The sequence below is a fragment of the Chlamydotis macqueenii genome, chromosome 6 (genome assembly GCF_036417535.1).
Source record: "Chlamydotis macqueenii isolate bChlMac1 chromosome 6, bChlMac1.mat, whole genome shotgun sequence".
NCBI classification, from domain to species: Eukaryota; Metazoa; Chordata; class Aves; order Otidiformes; family Otididae; genus Chlamydotis; species Chlamydotis macqueenii.
Genome location: NC_141561.1, coordinates 23,267,593 through 23,285,081, shown reverse-complemented (window position 1 = coordinate 23,285,081; position 17,489 = coordinate 23,267,593). Strand labels below are relative to the sequence as shown.

The 17,489-nt window shown below is 38.0% G+C and overlaps 1 protein-coding gene across 3 annotated transcripts in view; it reads left to right on the top strand.

Annotated features, from left to right (window-relative positions):
• The window catches only part of SP3 (Sp3 transcription factor), a 37,885-nt gene extending 20,716 nt beyond the window's left edge, over positions 1 to 17,169 (top strand). For all 3 annotated transcript variants that reach the window (XM_086750882.1, XM_086750883.1, XM_086750884.1), the window contains 3 exons: positions 4,714 to 4,906; positions 12,989 to 13,185; positions 15,400 to 17,169. In XM_086750882.1, the coding sequence (XP_086607008.1) occupies positions 4,714 to 4,906; positions 12,989 to 13,185; positions 15,400 to 15,716 (707 nt within the window). In that variant the 3' untranslated portion in view covers positions 15,717 to 17,169. The remainder of the gene's footprint in view (positions 1 to 4,713; positions 4,907 to 12,988; positions 13,186 to 15,399) is intronic.
• Positions 17,170 to 17,489: the final 320 nt, after the last annotated feature.

Genomic DNA, 17,489 nt, shown 5'->3' with positions numbered 1-17,489 from the left:
TGCTGCTGCAAATCTGTTTTCAGCTGAAAGACCATATTTCTGCTTTTCAGATCAGGAACTTGTAAAGCTTAGCTGAGTAAAAAGGCAGGATTGCTTTCAGCATCTTGAAAAGCAGCTGAACTAGAAGCCCACAGTCTGGAGTCAGTTACAGGTAATACTGAGTGCCTTTATGTGACATTTTGCAGAGGGACATATATTAAAAAATTAAAGTGGTGGTGTAGTCCTCAAATGAAGCATTTTTACACTGCATCCTTCTCCCTTCTCAGATTATCTCTGTTTCTAAGGCCATTGGGCACACTAATAACTATTCTCATAGATGAAGAAAACAGCATTTTTTTTAAGTCCTGGTTGAAACAGACCGAAGCCTAACCAATACATTACTGTGATACATGGTGGAGTAGGTAAATATCCTGTCTGTATCAGTGGGCAGCAGTAATTCTCTCCACACTAGATTATAGTTGAAATGTACTCAAGAATAGTTTAAGCTGCGTTTGCATCTGCATAGTTTCATCCTGTCAGTTTAGTTATTCTTCTCTGAAGCTCTTTAAACAAATCTCTTAGTTATTGTTTTTATTTGCCAAATAAACTTAAGCTTGCTCCATATTGTAGCCAGCTCTGGGCTTTCTGTGCCTATGAAATACTACCTTTGGAACAACATTGTACCTCAAGATCCCAATTTCTGTCCTTTAGAGGAAAGCAAAACCTAAACCAAATTAGCTCACAGATACCAAGAAGAACTTGAACAGAATATATGGCTTTCAGAATCTGTAGGTAGTTTGAAACAGTGTCTTTGTCTGAATTTCCCCTTCATACGTACCTAGTACTAGTTCTTGAACTTAATTAAGGACATACAGAAATTTGAAAGCATGGAAATAAAATAGTAGTAAAGAAAATGTAACTTTCATTTAGTCTGTGTTTAATTGGTAGAAAACAAAAGTTGCCTCAAATTTACCAGTGTTTGCACCAGCTTGCCATGACTTTAGGGATTATGTAAATTTTTGTAGGCCTAATTTTTATCAGAGTATTTGTAAAACCTGTATTCTGTCAGTTGAGACTGAATTAGAATGGAGCATGACCAGAGGAACACCAAGGGAGAAGTGCAGAGTCATTGCTATCTATATGCGTTAGCATAATCTCCAGTTTCATTGCCTTGGAGAAGACTCACTATCTTTTGCTCTTCTCCATGGTTTGCCCCTTCTACTTCTTCATGTTCCGACTGTTCTCTAAATTACAGTGGCACCCCCTCCTTCCCTCCAAAGTAGTAATGGAATGTTCCCTCATCTCTTGCAATAATATAAAACTTAGTTGGAAGGCAACAGACTCATTGGTTCCAAGGACCTTGTTAAGGCAATCACATTCACTACAGGATTTGATACAATCCACTCTCCACTGTACTAGATACTGGAGAGGCTAGATAAACACTTCATCTTTTGATATTTCTTTTAATTTTATTTTATTTAAAGTGTAATCTACATAATTAAGTATTAAAAATTCCTATCTGTAAATTGCTAGTTCACATTGTACTTTTCTGTGTGCCTGGAGTAGAAGATGGTCCTTCTAAGGAACACCTAAAGCAATAGCCACACTTTCTGCTCAAGATAACTAGGAAATACAGCACAAAATTACAAGCACAGTACTACTTTGATTTCATTTCAATTTTGCATTTAAAAAAATAATATTATAAACTATTGTATATCTATGCAAATTTTTATTTTCTCCAGTATTCTCAACTCCTAGGAGTGTTTTGTGTGTCCCTTTTTTTTTGGTTCAAATAATTTTCTCATTTATGCCTCCACCATAATAAAACTATTATGAGCCTTTATGCTGCTGAAATAATGGTGGTTATTGGGAGAGAGTGGGAACAGAGAGATGGAAAAAAGTGGAAGGAACTCATGATAAAAGTTTGCAAAGTAGAACAAGCATTGCATGAGTTGAAGGTAAAAAGTCTTGGATACTGGCGTGAGTAATAGACATTCTGGACATGTTTCTGTTAGGTATATCTCTGTTACTAGAATGTGACTTTGAAGTGTCAATATAACAGAAGAAATACGTTATACGGAATGTTTGACTTCAGTGGTGGTGTTGGGTCTTGGGAGCACTGATCTATGCCCTAATTTCATCTATTCATCTTTGCTAGGACATGTTGATATCTCTTTTGAATTATGTGTGTGCAGCGCTAACTGGATTCAGCTACTGACTTTACAAACTCACTATATGCTAGTGGCTAATGTTAGTAAGATCGTAGTGAAATTATCTTAATACAGTGTTTTATTTTATTAACCCTACTTTAATTCTTATTTTAAATAAAACTAAATTTATTTTGTTTATTTTTGTACATTTTGTGGAACATTTGATTGGCAAAATAATTTTGAGTATGGCGCGTAACATATCTAGTCCTAAAGAACTGGCTTGAATTAGCCTGTGCCGGCAGCCTTGCCACTTTGCTGTATTTAAATTCCCATTATGTGCCCAGCTGCATAAGAGTAAACCAGGCTTTTGCCTTTTTCTAGAGTTGCTGTAAGTGAGTGTATTAGTATACTTCATATTATCCAATTTGAAAGATCAATTCTATAAACTCTTTCTATGCTGTATAGTGTTTTAATCTTTGCTTATGTAAAATGAATTTAATATATAACATATATATACAAATTATTACATATAATAAAATTATTTCATAGATGAGTCTCAGAAAATGACTTAATTTGTTAGGAAAGATAGTTTGGTGGCTAGTGCGGAGGACTGGAAGTCACCATAGAGATTTTCTAGGTCTTCACATGAAAGATACTTGTTACGTTGCTGTCTGAAATTGTGAACTTCTTTTGATAACAGCGAAGCTCAGCGTGCAGGTGACTTTGGACACTGAAAAGCTTACCACAGTGGATTACCACTGGATGTTCCCGTATGCGTAAAGAGTCAGCAACAGTGAGTGTGCTAGCTCCTGGATTCCCACAGCTCAGAGCCTGCGGTATTAATGCAAACTCAATTTCTAGTGTGGACTTTTGCAGCCAAACCAGATAAATATTCTAGACTTCCCTGTTTCTGACCTGGAATTCTCTTCCCAATGCAGTGCTTTCCTAGAGAATTATTTTAACTTCAGTTACATCAGTGATGTTTACAGCACAGTCCTGCAAATGGTTATACCTGTGCAACTAAAAGGAAGGCAAACTGTGGTGTTGGGAAGGACTGGACTGAGACTTTATTAGCACCAAGAAAATTTTTGTGTGTAGTTACATCCTTTGTCTCTAAAGAGATGAGTGCTGGAGGTGATTTGGAAGGTAGACTAGGTAACTATTACTCTTTAGGTGTTTTATCATTAATTTATTTCCTTATCTTTACTGAGACAGGATGCCGTTTATGATCTGACCCAGCACAGTTTTTCTGATGTTTTATTATCCAATCTTTGCAACTTTGTCTTCATTATACAGATGATGGCTGATACACTGACTCCCAGAAAGAATTTAAGATGGCCACAGTGTTCACTTAAGGTTTCAGTGTTTGATTGGGGTTTGAGTTAAGGATAAAAACCCACAAGATAAATGAGTTTGTTCTGCAGAGAAAGCAGTCTCTTAGATAATCCAGAAAGACACACAGCTTTTAGTTTGAAGCTTCAACAAAAAAAAAAAAAAAGGATGATTTGCTTATTGGTTTGTGCTAGTGGCTAATAATTTTCACTGAAAAAAAATCCAAAGTAAACTACTCTGCTGAACCAAAGAAGGGGCTAGGGTTCCGCTTTCTAAAATGATATATAGAAAATGTCTTTTTTTGAAATCTAGACTTACAGACTTTCAGCTCATTGGGAGTCCAGAATAGTGTCTGAGGGGAAAAAAGTTCCTATTAAAATGTAAATTTGTTAAAATAGTTGTTTCACAGTGTCCTATGGTGCTGTAATTAGATCCTGGATTAGATTGAATGAATGCTCTGTAGGGAGAGGGTACACATACTTGCAAATGTCCATCCTGTGAGGATAACTGCAGAGGCTTTTTTGCATCCGTGAAACTGCAAAGACCTATTTGGACAACTAGCTCATAAAAATGTTGAAGGGGTTTGTGTGTTGCTTACCTCTCTCTGAATAACATTCTTCCCTAAGTGTTTTCTTCTCTATGTGTAGCGGAAAAGGCATAAATTTGAGGTTAGAAGGGGAAAATGGAGCAAAGACATGATTCTTTTTTTGTTTGTTTTCCTTAGATATGTTGGTCTTTCTTAGGTCAAAATCTTTTATTTAATTGATTTCTCGTATTACTTTATGTATCACTGTGCATACTGAAAACTTCTGAAGATCATAGAGAAAGGCTGTTTCTACTACATGTCACGCTAATTGAGAAATCCTGTGGAAACATAAATGACTATTCAAGTTAATTTGAAACAGGCATTTACATTTTTTTTCAACTTTTGTCCAACCTCTTGTTATTCGGTTTTTCCCAAGTTTCAAGCAAGCAAATCCTTCTGGTGACAGCATTCCCCTAGAAAGAACAGTTCAAACTTAAACTTTAATACTTTATTATAGCTTGTCTTCAACTTTGAAATGTATAGTAAGGTAAACTTTTAAAATACGTTAACAGGTTACAAGGGCACAGAAGCAATGTTGGTATGCACTAAAGGATGTTGACTTTTGACTGACATAGTGCTCTCAACAGTAAAAAGATTTTATCATTATGGTTTCCTTCTCTCAATTTAATAAGATACTTATGGATCTGTGTTTGTTCTTTTCCTCAGATATTAGGATTAAAGAAGAGGAGCCTGATCCAGAAGAGTGGCAGCTCAGTGGTGATTCTACACTGAATACCAATGATCTAACACATTTGAGAGTACAAGTGGTAGATGAGGAAGGGGACCAACCACATCAAGAGGGAAAAAGATTGCGACGAGTAGCTTGCACATGTCCCAACTGCAAAGAAGGTGGTGGAAGGTATGTAATGTTCAGTGTCATATAACGCATGTAATGATGAAAGCAAATAATGAGTAAGGAAAAAGGAGCCTTAGTTAACAGCAGTTATCTGCAGTGAGAGAAAACTAGAGGCTTATGCAAAAGACCTTATGCAATAAAGGAGTGTCACCTTTATTTCTGGGTTTGCAGATGGATGGACAGATTATTCCATCTTCTCTGAGTTACTCCATTGAGATTAATTGGAAAAATCTGGAGTTAGATGCCACCTAGTACAAGTGAGAGGGATAGAACATTGCCCGAAATAATATGAAAATGAAATATTTTGGAATATGCGTATCTGTGATTGGCTTCCTATCGAATGTCAAGGACTTGATTAAATCCTGTGTTCCCGCATTTCCTCACTGATTGACCATTTTTTCCCCACAGTTTGATTACTTTAGAGTGTGATAAAAATACAGTTATCCTTGTTTTCTTATTTGCTGGTTTCCTAAGATGTACAAGATCTATAGTAACTCTAAATACCAAATTTTGAATTGACTGATTGTTTTCAGTCAAAGTCAGTGGAGATTTGGCTAACAAAAAGGTACTAAGTTCCAATTTGTACAAAACTTCAGGGCTGCATAAGAAGCCATATTCTATTGTTCTATATCTCATGAAAGTATTCTTCAGCTTTTTGTTATTACAAAGATTTTATTCTATTCCAAACCACTTCCTTCTAAATGTCTCGATTATGGATTTAAGAGAGGATAATAGACTGCCTTTTAAAAGTAAAAATATTTAGGTGTGTTTGTACTTTATATAATAGTGCAGGGGCTTCTTTCCAGTACACTAAAATTTGTCCATTTTGATAATAGTTTCTTCTCTAAAATGGAAGTCTTATTTATATGAGAACTATAGTTTAAATTACTGAGTTCTCCTTAAAGAACCTATCAGTGTGCTATGGCTCTAAGAGTTTTAAGAATACTGACTGAATAATGTCTATTATTGTGTCTCTTGTGGTTTTTTTGCTGTATATTCTAGATACCTTCTTTGCAAGCATGGAGAGGTAATATCTTAGGGAACCATGCTCAGTAAATACCAAGTGTTTAAGACAAAAACATCATGAATGAAGCTAGTGATAATATCTGCAGTTAAGGTTATATACCATCCTTGTCCATCAGCTTCCTCTCCTGTGTGTAGTTTACTGAAAGCTGGCACAGACATTTCTAAGTTCTTGGTGAACCTTGCCTGTGCCATGATATCTGCCCAAAGTACAACCTGACTTGAGATTTGATTCAGTCAGGGAGAAAACTCTGAAAATGTGATTTGCACTGTCCATACTCTTAGGAAACATAGAGATTTCACATATTGCATCTTCCTCGTGCTCTATTCCAAACTACAGTGGCTTTAATTCAGAGATATACTTACTCTAAAATCCTCTTCCTCCTAAGTGGAGTTGTTGTAACACCAAATTTTAAATTTGAAGCCCAAGAAAGAATCTTTTGGAGAGGTGGTTTTGATGAAGTCTGGAAGGGATGTAGTCTGACTGAAACTCATATGGGAATTTGAGAAGGAGTTGAAATAAGAGCTAGGACCAAGTTTAGATAGGTGAGAATCTGAAATCCACTGTAAAGGAAGGACTGGACACATCAAATGTACAAAGTAAGTAGGAAAAGTAGGACAAGAGGTCAGGATGTGAAAAGAATTAGGACTGGAATAGAAACAGGATAATGAAGGAGACCAAGGAGGGGAAACGGAAAAAGAGTGAAAGTGTTTACAGTTGCTAGAGCAACTTTCCCACAGGAATGTAGAATTCATTCAGAGCCTAGCAAAAAGGAGTAAGCCCACTTGGAGGAATATTTTTCTTCTCCCTCTATGTTCCATAGCTGCTACAGTTAACTGTTTATCTCTAGTGCTGCAATTCTGAGTTGCAATTTGTCTTTCAACTCTGCGGATGACTCGTGGAGTTTCAGATAATAGGACATTTGCTTTTATGAATTTTTTCAGATAGCACTCACAATTTTTAAAATGATGTTAAGGTTGGAAAATTGAAAACTTGGAAGTTGGCAAATGCTGAAGTTAAGATATCCTGGGCAACTTTAATTTAATCCCTTGCACATATACATTATCATTTGGTTTCTAATTACATGACTGCATACTATTTTTTTCATATGACCCCAGTGCTGTCCAGTGGATGGGATGGATGATGCACAGGGAGTGAATCAGGGCTGTGTAATGATTGGCACCTGCTTCACTTGTTGCAGAAATTGGAAGGCATTTAGGGAACAAGATACGGGACTGCAGCAACAGGGCTCTGAAGTTTTGGAGGTGTTTGTCTATCCACCCCACCTTTTCCACTGCAGAAATACTGAGTTCATTCCTGTAAAGAAGTCGATTGAGCTGAATTGTGAACATCTACAGTACTCTAAGAAAATATGCTTCTGCTATATTGAACTTGACACCTGAAGCTGGTGGGTGTTTGACAATTTTGGCCTTAATCTCTTTCTGCCTCATATTTGGATGTATGAAATGATTGTACTAGTTCAAGTTCATTACACAGGAGTGTTGCAAGACAATAAATTCATTAATGTTTGTGAATTGCTTAGACACTTGTGAGTGTTGTGAGTGCCCATGACGAAGGAAGAAAAAAAACCCTAGGGAAATGAATAATTCTGTATTTAAGGTAGTACTTAAATAATATGAAACTAGTAAGACAAGAAAAACACGTTAAATCAATATAAAAAAGCTGAATAGCATTTCACTCAATGAATACTGTCCCTCCTGTGCACTGAATGGGGTAGGAAAAGATGGTACGTGGCTTTACATACGCAGACTTCATCATAATTTCATCTTTCGTGTAGCCTTAGTTTTGGCATTTCTTGTCTTTTCTGTTTTCTGGATGCAATGGGGAGTTGAGGGGTTCTTTCTGTTTTTTCTTGTTGGTTTTTATTGGGATTTTTTTGACTCTTGATACAGAATTAGACTACACTGCAGTCTTCAAAGGATTTCTATTTGTACCCAGTCCTGTGAAGTAGGAAGCCACTATTATCTTTACCTGTCTTGGCAGGGAGGAAGATAGGAAAGGAAGAGGATGATGTATTAGATGTGTAAATTAAAACCTTATAGCCTCATGCTTATATAGTAAGTAGGGGATAAGCAAGTGGAGAGTGAGTGAGTTACGTACCTCAAAGGATGACTCTGATCCCAAACAGACTGTTTTAGGCTTCTAGTTAGAGTGTCTGAAGTTAGGTGGAAAGTTCACCCTCCTCTCAGTTATATCTGGAGATTTCACCCTCCTCTCAATACATCTGGAGTTGAGATATAAGTACTACTGTCTGGATTTATAGAGGAACAGTGCTTCTGAGTACCGCTTCAGGTACGTAGCTCTAAAATACACATTCTTAAAATAACTAATAAGTGTATGTTTTACCCTTTAAATACTTGATGTTCCTCCTTGAAGTACTACTGGACTGAAAGTCCAGTTTCTTGGTGGATTAAAGTGGCTCCTGCTGAAACCATTGCATTCTGCATGGTTACTGAAAAACATAGTTTCCGATCTTTATAAAGCTAAAATGTACTATGAAAATACTTAAATATTGATCTGGAGACTCCACATGAGGAGTGGGACTGAGTCGTATCCTTTTGTGATAGTGCATATTGGCCAGTGCAGCAAGAAAGGCTTCTTACCATGGCTTATTAGGGCATAGTGCCAGACTGTCACAGCTGCAAAACGTCCAGATAGAATTTGGCTCATATCCAGTCACTTTAGAGCACACATGAAGCAAACATGCAGATGCCTATATGAAGCTGTGCAGAATAAATACACTCACTCATTGACAGTTGTCTTGTGGATTTCATTCTGTGAAACTCTACCTTTCCCCTCACTTTGAACTTCAGAGTCCACTAAGGAATTCTGTCACCAGTTAGGTGAGGTGCTCAGAATTACCTGTGCTACACCACCTACGCACAGTAAGCTGACAATGTTGAACCTTGGTTTCCTTCAGTCTAGGCTAAAGGTGCAATTAAGCAACTTCAAATGATTGACTTAAGAATCTTAAAATTATGGTAAGGGACTTTTGGTGTGATTTCCTGTCATTTGTGTCACATTTATGTACTGTATCATGCAAAGTTACAAAATACTTGCACAGATTATCGTGGAGGGGAAAACTATAGTATACTTGGAGAAGGTGTGAGGATGAAATACCAAATACAAGAAAAATATTCTACATACAGAAATATATTATCAAATGTAGAAATAATTTTTGTTACAGTAAGTGCAGGTTGAGCAGTTCTTAGAATTACATGGAGTTGGACAGGCAATTAAAGAGACAGGATAGTGGGATCCTGTGGAGAATTCTTTCAGTTACCAAGACTGTATAATGGAGAAGAGCCATGGGTGTTCCTTTGCCTTGCACCGCAATTGCTGCATGCCTTAAGCCACCAAGCAAGAGAACCTGAAGAAGAGCTGTCTAGAACGGAATCGTTACATGAAGGTGAAAGCAGAGACTGAGAACTGTGGAACTAGTTGCAGTAAAGCAAAAAGAGGAATATAGAAAATGTCTTCTTTTAAGTCTGGGGAGCTGGGTGTTTTGGGCTAGACTAGAAAAGAAAGGGGGCAGTCTAAAGACATTTTGCTAAATGCCTTTGAGATTGGCGGAATGTTCAAAACTTGTGAATAATGAGCTTTTGTGTAGGTGGCATAGCACAAACTTAAATGCCTGACATTACAGTTAATTTTGCTTTTTAATCTTGGCTTGAGGAAAGGTCAGGGAAGAGTGTGAACCTGCCAGTTTAGATGTAGCAAAGGTTACCAAAAATGGACATTTCAGCTGAGGTAGGAGAAGTAAAAAAGGCAATGTTTGTCCTCGTCCAAAGAAATTATCTTCTTTTGGGACATTGGAAAAAAGAAAATTAAGATTCTCCTGGAAACCATGCTAAGGCACATGGAGAGCAAGGAGGTGGTTGGTGACAGCCAACATGGCTTCACCAAGGGCAGATCGTGCCTGACCAATTTGGTGGCCCTCTATGACGGGGTAACAGCATCGGTGGACAAGGGATGGGCAACGGATATCATCTACCTGGACTTGTGCAAGGCATTTGACACTGTCCCGCACGACATCCTTCTCTCTAAACTAGAGAGGCATGGGTTCGATGGATGGACCACTCGGTGGATAAGGAGTTGGCTGGATGGCCGCACTCAGAGAGTGGTGGTCAACGGCTCAATGTCCATGTGGAGACCGGTCATCAGTGGCGTCCCTCAGGGGTCCGTGTTGGGCCCGGCCCTGTTCAACATCTTTGTCGGCGACATGGACAGTGGGATAGAGCGCACCCTCAGCAAGTTCGCCGATGATACCAAGCTGTGTGGTGCCGTCGACTCGCTGGAAGGGAGGGATGCCATCCAGAGGGACCTGGACAGGCTGGAGAGGTGGGCCCGTGACAACCTCATGACGTTCAACCAGGCCAAGTGCAAGGTCCTGCATCTGGGTAGTGGCAATCCCAGGCACAAATACAGGCTGGGCGGGGATTGGATCAAGAGCAGCCCTGAGGAGAAAGACCTGGGAGTGTTGGTAGACGAGAGGTTCAACATGAGTGGGCAATGCGCCCTTACGGCCCAGAAGGCCAACCGCATCCTGGGCTGCATCAAGAGGAGCGTGGCCAGCAGGTCGAGGGAGGTGATTCTGCCCCTCTACTCTGCCCTGGTGAGGCCCCACCTGGAGTACTGCGTCCAGTTCTGGAGTCCCCAACACAAGAAGGACATGGACCAGTTGGAAAGGGTCCAGAGGAGGGCCACAAAGATGATCAGAGGGCTGGAGCACCTCTCCTATGAGGACAGGCTGAGAGAGTTGGGGCTGTTCAGCCTGGAGAAGAGGAGGCTCCGGGGAGACCTGATAGCGGTCTTCCAATACCTCAAGGGGGCCTACAGGAAAGATGGGGAGAAGCTGTTCAGTAGGGCCTGTTGTGATAGAACAAGGGGTAATGGGTTTAAATTAGAAGGAGGTAGGTTTAGATTAGATATGAGAAAAAAATTTTTTACAATGAGAGTTGTAGAGCACTGGAACAGGTTGCCCAGAGAGGTGGTGGATGCCCCATCCCTGGAATCGTTCAAGGCCAGGCTGGATGAGGCTCTGAGCAACCTGATCTAGTCAGGGATGTCCCTGCTCCTTGCAGGGGGGTTGGACTAGATGACCGTTGAAGGTCCCTTCCAACTCTAACTATTCTATGATTCTATGATTCTAAGTCAAAAGTATTCTTAGCAAAGCCAATAATGACAGAAGAGCTTAAGATGTCAGGTCAAGTGTCAGAGAATTTCTTGCTTGAAAGCTGGATAAACAGGTAAGTGAACTTTCTGTGAGGCTAAGGATTGGGGGACGGTGATAAAACAAACAAAGAAAAGATAGATAAGCAGAATCTCTTCTATTACTATATCTGTAGGCTCCTATGAGTCTGCTGCTACCACAGCAGGGTCAAAAGCCTTCTGGGCTGTATACTTCTACTGCCGTTGAATTAGCTCTGAAGTCAAAACCTACATTGTCATGACAACTAATTTGTATGTAACAGAGAGAGTTTTTTTTTCTTCTGAGACAAAGTGACTAATGAAGCACTATGAAGATCACTCTATATTGAGACTTATTAGAAACTTTTTCTAGGACTTAATTGGATTTTATGTCCTTACTTTTCTGGACTCTCTGGAATGTTACAGGTATATATGTGGTTAGGTTGGAATTCTCTTTATGTGCTGTGAGCTCTTACAGTTAATTTCTGTGCCTGTTCAAAATGCTTGCTGTAAGTGCTATCTCCTTAAAAGGTATATGCATTTTGCCCTGAACCCTCATTAGATGTAAACCAGAATTGTTCTGAATGCAGGGATGAGAATCTAGGTCTAATAGTTGCTTGACAAATCCTTCAGCCACTGGACAGTTAGGCAGAAGTTCAGCATCCAATTTAAGGAAAAAAAATTGCCCTGGGGATGCAACTGAAAATTGTATAATCAGTCATGGAGGATGGAGTGTCCAAGACTGTGATTTCGGAATCCACTTAAGCTGTTCCAAGTTAACATTGCTGATGAATAAGGTGGCCTGATGCTTGGCTGCATTTTCCAATATCCTCCCTTGTACCAGCATTTACCATTCATATAGCTGCGTTGTCAGCCAGATCTGTTCCCTGGAGTGCCCCTTTTAGCAGCAAACACTTAAATTGGCTAAAATCAATCATGATGCCCTGTGCTGGCCAGAATGATCTCTTTCTCTGGGTCTTCAGAGGCTTTTATCTCTCTCTGGTGTGGATGGTTTTTTTTTTTGTGTGTGTGGTTTTTCTTTTCTTTTTTTTTTTTTAAAAAAAAAAAAAAGAAAAAGTTTGACTTTTGTGTTAGGTGCTTCCCCTGAATCAAATCATCTACCATTTCAGTGAGGCTGCTTCTCAAAATAGGCATCAAGCTCAGTAGTCTGGATTATACTATCTGAATTATGTGTTCATTTTGATGGAAGTTTGTTTGTTTTTTGTTTTTTGGTTTTTTTTTTCCCTGAAATCCCAAGGAATTAGTTTAAATGTCAGCAAAATCAGCTGTTTCACTGCCACTCCTTTTAGTGGAAATATTCAGGTTAGTATGCTTGTCCTCCAACTCCAAACTGCTTCTCAGGTTTCCCCAAGATGCCAAAAGTCCCATCTGTTCTCGTCCCAGTTGCCAAAATCTCCAGTTTCCGTTTTGGCAATTGCAGTAATTTGTGTTTTTCTTTGCCAAAACTATCTTTGGTATAGTAAAAACTGAAACTGGGAGAAATTTAAAATATGGGCAATTCAGCATTAAATACTACAAACTACTGTGATGACTGTATTTCCAATTTCAGATACATGTATGCTTGCTAAAGATTACACTATCATTTAAATTTCACACGCTGTTGAATTTAGTTTGTTGCAGGATCAGAGTAGTATTATAGAATTTAGTTCCAGCTTCATATGGAGTGTACTGGCTTCTGATTATATATGAAACAAAAATGGGAAGCTGCTCAGTTTTGTTTGCAGATCTATTGGTATAGGCAACCCCACTTAAATGTATGATCGGTATTTAGGAGGAATGTATTAGAATTAATTAACTTCTTCTTTTTTTTTTTTTTTTTTTTTTAACAGAGGCTCCAACTTGGGAAAAAAGAAGCAACACATTTGTCACATACCAGGGTGTGGCAAAGTATATGGGAAAACGTCACATTTGAGAGCTCATCTCCGCTGGCATTCTGGAGAGCGTCCATTTGTTTGTAATTGGATGTTCTGTGGCAAAAGATTCACTCGCAGTGATGAGCTTCAGCGACACCGAAGAACGCACACAGGTTTTCAGTTTTTTATTATGGTGCATTTAACTAAAGAGAAGTCATGGAGAGAGGTCGGATAAATAACTTTTAAGAGGAGAACAGGTCTTTATATTGGATTGATTTTAATGTAGCGTGACTTTTTTAAAATCAACTAATACTTAGAGCTATGCATACACTTTGGGTTTTTTAGTAGGTTTGAGGAGGAAAAACTACTATCTTTTTTGAGTCAGAACTGACATTTAACCTAATATTTAATATAACTTAATTGGAATATTTTGATTCAGGTTCAGCAATGCATTTCATTTGTTTGAAACAGGTTAGAACTGTTGTTCCAGCTTAAAACTTCAATATTTTTCTTTAATTTTAAAAAAGAAAAATAAAAACAGAGGGCTAGATGTCCAAGAGATTACATGTCATTCACAGAACCAAGGAAGAGCATGTGATGGTGCATCATTCTACATCTTCTAGTTTCATGGTTAGACCACACATTACAAACTCCAGGTTCACATTTCTCCTTTTGTCTAATACAAAGAAAAATTAGTCTAGATCTTCCACCTTTTCAAGGAGCAGGTTGTTTCAAATCTATTGTCTATATTACCTATTTTCCTACAAATTGAACCTGTAATTGCATTCTATAGGATGCTTACCTTTGAAAATTAGACTATTTGAAAAACCCAATGAAAATAGATAAATAATTTATGTGCTTATCAGTATTTACATTGCTTAGAAAACTGTCTTTGCAATGTCTATGAAAAATATTTCGTGTTTTGTACCTAATGGTGTTCTTTTGTTAGACGTGCTGGATGCTTGAACCCAAGCTGGGGTGTTACAGTCTGTCTGGATGGACAGCCAGCTGGGTTTAAAAAAAAAGAGTCCGGTTGAATGATCCAGCTCAGAGGGTGTGGTTAATGGCTCCTAGTGTACCTGCATACCAATAAAAAGTAGAGAACTGCAGGGATGTATCCTTTGACCTGTTTTAACATGTTTATCACTGACCTGGAAGAGGCAACAGAGTGCATGCTGCCTAGATTTGCAGATGACACCGAACTGTGGCAACCGGTCAATGCATTTGAGGGCAAGGCTGCTATTTAGAGGGACTCAGGCTGAAAGAATGGGCTGATAGGAACCTTATGAAATTCAACAAGGATAAATACAGAGTACTGCACCTGGGATGGAATTAACCCTTGCAGCAACACAGGCTAAGCACTGACTAGTTGGGAAGCAGCTCTACTGAAAAGTCTTGACAGACAACAAGAACATGAGCAAGAGCCAGCAGCAAAGATGGCTGGGGCTATATCAACAGAAGCAGAGACACTAGTTCTAGGGAAGTGATTATCCTTCTTCTCAGCACTGGTTAGACTGCATCTAGAATATTGCATCTAGTTTTCAGCCCCCAATATAAGAATGACATTGATCAACATGATTGAGTTTACTAAAGGGTGACCAAGATGACCAGGAAGCTGAAGCATTTGTCTCATGAGGAGAGGTTATAGGAACTGGGCTTATTCAGCTGCACAAAGAGAAGAGTAGGGGCACGGGGGGAGCTTAACAGCAACCTTGTAGTACCTGCAAGGCCACGATTAAGAAGACAAAGACAGACTTTTCATGGTGGTGCATTGGTGGGAGGATGAGAGACAACAGACACAAATTGAACAAGAGAGGTTCAGACCAGATATAAATAAAAAGTTTTTCATTGTGAGGACAGCCAGATACTGGAAGAGGACGCCAAGAGAGCTTCTGCAGTTTCCATCCAAACTGGATAAATTCCTGAGCAGCCAGGTCTGACGTCATGGCTGATGCTACTTAGAGACCTCCAGAGGTCCCTTCAGGCCTGAATTACCCTGTGATCTTGTCTGTCAGTCTTAAGTGTGATTCTGCAGGAGCTCATATGGTTGTCCCTGCCCATCATTTGGGAGGTTTTGTTCTCCTCTTAAAAGTTAGTTATTGGTAATAATAGCAGTGAAACTTAGCAACCTGAGGATATGAGATGGCAATATTCTTTAGCTTGCCTGAAAGATCTCCCCAAAGTCAGTGAGACACACAAAAATAAATTGGTTACTTTAAAGGATTTGTATGGGTGTCTAGAAATTTAACATGATGTATGGCTTTTCTCTTGTGTATAGATGTTAGAGTTCTGACTCTTAAAGGCAGTAAGTTATGTCAGGTTTTGGTGTACATGTGATATTTTTAATGTTCTTGAAAACATTTTTTTTTCCTTCTCTTCTGTGACAGGTGAGAAGAAATTTGTCTGTCCAGAATGTTCAAAACGCTTTATGAGAAGTGACCACCTTGCCAAACACATTAAAACACATCAGAATAAAAAAGGTATTCACTCTAGCAGTACAGTGCTGGCATCAGTAGAAGCAACACCTGATGATACTTTGATTACTGCAGGAGGAACAACACTTATCCTTGCAAATATTCAACAAGGTTCTGTTTCAGGAATAGGAACTGTTAATACATCTGGCACCAGCAATCAGGATATTCTTACCAACACTGAAATACCTTTACAGCTTGTCACAGTTTCGGGAAACGAGACAATGGAGTAAATATTACACAAGATACCTATTAATTGTGGTTATTTTTATACAGTAGTGAGAAGAATATTGTTCCTAAGTTCTTAGATATCTTTTTATTGATGTGCAAAAATTTTTGGATTGACAGTAACTTGGTTATACATGACACTGAAATGCCTTACTTTGTATGATATTCCATAGTATATTAAAATGGTAAAATTGCATGGGTTTTGTAGGTACTTTTGGAATCTAGAAGAGATGAAATTTTACCAAGTTATATTAAAAAAAAAAAAAAGAATTTAATGATGGAAATGGTAGTCTAACCAAATGCATCAATCCTGTGTGGTTTAGTGTAAAAAAATGAGAACATGTTGGTATTTATCTATTGTAAGATAAAAGAAGTTGATGGGTGAAAAGAAATCATGTTATGATAAAAGAAATTTTGTAATTTTCTTGATGACTGGAATTTTTATTATGCATAACTGACAAATCAAGTTTCCAAGCAAATGTTACATAGTGTAGGCTTTACTTAGCTCATCAACTTGTCATTTTGAAGCTAATTATTTTAATTAGGTTAACTATGTACAATATTTTAAGCATTACTCTTGTAAGATTTTGAAAACTACATTTTAACATGGAGCTCTAGGGATAGTCACCTTTTAAATCCTATTGAAAAGCCATGTTTAAGATTTAATTTGCCAAAATGATGTCTTGTTAATATTCTTTCAATAACCAAGGTGGGCAATATAACCAATGTTTAAAAAGCTTAAAATGTTAAAAAAAATAAATATGTATAGGTTGAGGCATTTGGGTGGTAAGGCAAATGTTATAGTGAAGTATATCCCTTCTTTTGAACATTGGAGGACCAAAAATAAGGTGTATTGCGTCTCAGCAGTGATTTTAATCAAATCTTTTTCCAAAACCCATCTGTCTGCCAGGGCCTTAAAAGCCATCATGTAAATTACCAGTAAAACATAACATATGCAAATACAATAGAAAAGTCACTTCCATATTGACAGTACTCCCAAACATTATGGATATAGTCATAGTGAACTAGGGGTTTTATGAGGTTTTTACTTGTTTGTTGTTTAGTTTTTTGGTTAGTCAATCTGCATTTAAATATCAGCCATCTTTCCTTTTTTGCTTCTTCCCTTAAAAATTGTATGTATCCAGTACATTTAACTGATAAACATATATGTTTTTTATTATGCTGAATTTTCTTTTTATTTTTTAATTACTGTTTATATTTTCAATTATAGAAAAATGTACAAAATGAAGTTATATAGCCAGTCTGTAAGTGCTATACCGTTTTCAAAAAATGTACAACAATAGTTACTGCAGTTCACCTATTTACAAACATTTGGAAATCTGTTCATTTGTTATTCTTAAAACCACCTCAAATTTAAAGGCTACCTTATTGTACGTTTAAAGTGTATTATAACAGTGTGGTAGTTAATAAAACACTATTTTTTTTTTCTTTTGACTTAAGTTTACTGTATGTACTTCTTATGAAATTACACCTTGTTAGTTAACAGTACACCTTGATAGCTTGAGAAGTTTTATTGTTTTGTGCTAGACAGTGGGAAGTAGAAATGGTGTTTCTTTTCCTTACGGGCAAGGAGATGGTAATACACCACCTTCTCGCTCGCCAAAAAAACCCCATCTGCATGTGCACAGACATGCATGTGCTATATACTGTTTTGGTGTAGTGGTAACTTTTTTGAGCTTATGCTGAGCAGGGCACCAAGGAAACATAGGCCCTATCCGATAAATATGAAACTGAAGTTACATTTAAGTCACCTGACA